The sequence below is a fragment of the Tupaia chinensis genome, unplaced genomic scaffold (assembly GCF_000334495.1).
Source record: "Tupaia chinensis unplaced genomic scaffold, TupChi_1.0 Scaffold143815_1, whole genome shotgun sequence".
Classification (NCBI taxonomy): Eukaryota; Metazoa; Chordata; class Mammalia; order Scandentia; family Tupaiidae; genus Tupaia; species Tupaia belangeri.
The window spans coordinates 16,155-18,825 of record NW_006203665.1 but is presented as its reverse complement, the minus strand read 5'-3'; the positions used below and the strand labels follow the sequence as shown (position 1 = coordinate 18,825).

Sequence of the window (2,671 nt, the reverse complement as noted above, 5' to 3'; positions counted from 1 at the left end):
ATGTGGGAGTGTCCAGCACCTTAACCACCATTCCACCCTCTGGTCCCAAAGTCCTTAATATTAATCACATCTGTAAAGTCCTCCTTGCCATGCATGTAGCATAGTCACACATTCTGGGGCCCGAGACAGACATCTCTGGGGACCTCCTATAGCTGGGTTTGTCCTGGAAGCTTCAATCTCTGAGCAGTCCTCGGGGAAGGCAGATGACTAGGTGCAGTATTTTGGGTTCTCCCATATCTCTGGGGATGTTTTTGCTCCCCTAGGCCATGAAAAGGGGAAAAGAAGCCACCGATGTTTGCCTTCTTCCTGAATGTGTGTGTTTCCTGCTTTGAACTTCCCTTTCTCCATCCTTTCTCCATTTTAACTGGGCAAGATTTCTCTGGTTCCGTATCCTAAGTTCTCTTCACTCAGGGCTTATTATCCTTCAGGCTCAGCTCAGTCAGATGAAATATTCTTTCTACTCATGCTTTTGAGCAACCTACAAGCTTGGCTGTTCGTAAGTAAATGAAAGTCTTGGAAATTTGAATCTCTCCAGTTACTTCTCAACAAAACCTAGCTTTCAGGATGCCGGTGTGGCTGGGGACGTGAGGAAGAATAGTTTGACAGTGAAATCTGGGCAATGCCTTTTCCACTGAGGTCAGCACCCAGCCTCTCAATCCCTGGGTATTAAAGCTCTATGGTTTAGCCTTAATAGAAAAGCTGCAGCATTTGTGTGTGTGTGTGTACACACAAATAATAAACACACTGGCTGAATGTGCTTAAAACACTTCTCTCTATAGCACTTAATAAGTCTTGCCTAGTTAAGAGGCTATGGAGGGGCCAGAAGGTCGCATGGTGGTGAAGACACTGGATTCCCACATGGCTGACTCTGATTCAAGTCCCAGATCAGGTGGCTTGAAAATCATGCTGGGTGTGTGTTGCAGGCATATCCAATACCAAGGGGAGAATGGAGGAAAAGGGTTTGCAGCATGGCCATTCCCCCGGGGGGTGGGGGGTGTTCTCACTTTTCCTTTCTCCGTCTGTCATGGCAAGTGCATATGTCTTATGGCAAAAACTTAAAAAAAATGGGGGGTTTTCTAGGATGGGAGAAAGGAAAGTTCAAAGCAGAAAACTTACATTTAGGGAGAAGGCAGACACTGGTGGCTTCTTTTCCCCTTTTCATGGCCTGGCGGGAGCAGAAACATCCCTGTAGTTATGGGAGAACCCAAAAATACATGTCTGCCTTCCTCAAGAATTGCCCAAAGAGACTGAAAACTTCCAGGATCATTTTGTTTCAGAGTCCAGGTTCTGACGCTGTTTAGTCCCCGCCCGTCCCTGATATGAAATGTGGTTCTTTTGTAGACTGGCGGAAGGAGCAGTTCCAGGCCTGTGAGTGACTTGTGTTCTTTCTGGGTCTCCCCCTCCTGCCCTCATGGTTCCTGGCTTCTCCTTTGGTTCTCTGTGGTGATATAGATGCTGGAACCATCCATAGTGGTGGGTGGGTGTTGAGAATGACAGTCACAAGCTGGGGCTGGTGGGTAGGGCTAAGGTCAGATGGTAATAGGTGTCTGTCAGCTCCCGTGCTGTCCTCAGGGCTCTGTGATGTACTTAACTCCTAAATCCGTCCCTTGGATCCTTCTCCTGCTTGGAGGGCTGTGGGCTCGAATCCCATGAACCACAAGGCTCTCTTCCAGAGGCTTAGCCCTCCCCTGTGTAGCTGACGGCTCTGAGGGAGGGGGTGGCTCTGTGCCCTTGCTGTAGGTGAGGGAGGGTCTTACACGGTTAGTCACTCTCTCTGCAGGGGCTGTCACTCTGGATCCACATTCTGCCCATCCTGACCTTGCTGTCTCTCATGAAAGGACGAGTGTGACCAAGAAGGACACCCGTGAGGACTCAAGTACTGTCTCCAGCGTGCTGGGCCTCGAGGGCATCATGTCCAGGCGCTGTTACTGGGAGGTGGAGATCAGGAATGCAGACAGCACTGAGTGGGCTCTGGGGGTCTGCAGGGAAGATGCGAAAAGGACAGGCTGGTACAGAGAGTCTCCAGATACAGGGTTCTGGGTGGTGGGGAGGTTTGAAGGTGGATATTGTGCCTGCACTAAATCACAATCTTGGCTGTCCCTTAGGCAGCCTCCCCACAGGGTGGGCGTGTTCGTGGACTACAGAGAGGGGGACGTCTCCTTCTACAACATGACTGACGGGTCCCACATTTTCTCTTCCCCTCCGGCTTCCTTCTCTGGGCCTCTTTCTCCTTCTGCTTTGGAGCCCATCAAACCCTCAGGGGAGCTCACACCCTTGCTTGGCACAGACTCAGGGCTGAATTGCCATCACTCCCCTGACATTTTAAGGCTGGGATTCCCACAGGGCCCCACCCCTATCCCTGAGCCACCCCCTCCTCCTCCTGAGGTCGCAGACCCCTGTGGGAAGAGCCTCTGAGGTGAGTCCTGGTGACCCAGCAGCCCTGCCCCCCTCTCTGGATGCAGCCTCCTGGGGTGTGGGTGTGAGGACGTCCGGTCACGCCTGTGCTCAGGAAGCAGAAGGTAGAAGCTGACCGTGGGCCAGTCCCAGTGGGCTGTGCTGCCAGGATGCTGTGCTCTGAGGCCGGGACACACGGGAGGCCCCGGTGTGACTGTGGTCCAACCTGAAGGCTGGGTGTGGTGGTGCTCGCCTGTAACCCCAGAGACTTGGGAGG

The 2,671-nt window shown here is 52.5% G+C and overlaps 1 protein-coding gene across 1 annotated transcript in view; it reads left to right on the top strand.

The window, feature by feature from the left end:
* The window catches only part of LOC102484733 (butyrophilin subfamily 1 member A1-like), a 16,268-nt gene extending 13,853 nt beyond the window's left edge, over positions 1-2,415 (top strand). The window contains exons 8-9 of the mRNA XM_027766991.1: positions 1,342-1,368; positions 1,781-2,415. Of these exons, the coding sequence (XP_027622792.1) occupies positions 1,342-1,368; positions 1,781-2,415 (662 nt within the window). The remainder of the gene's footprint in view (positions 1-1,341; positions 1,369-1,780) is intronic.
* The last annotated feature ends 256 nt before the right edge of the window (positions 2,416-2,671 follow it).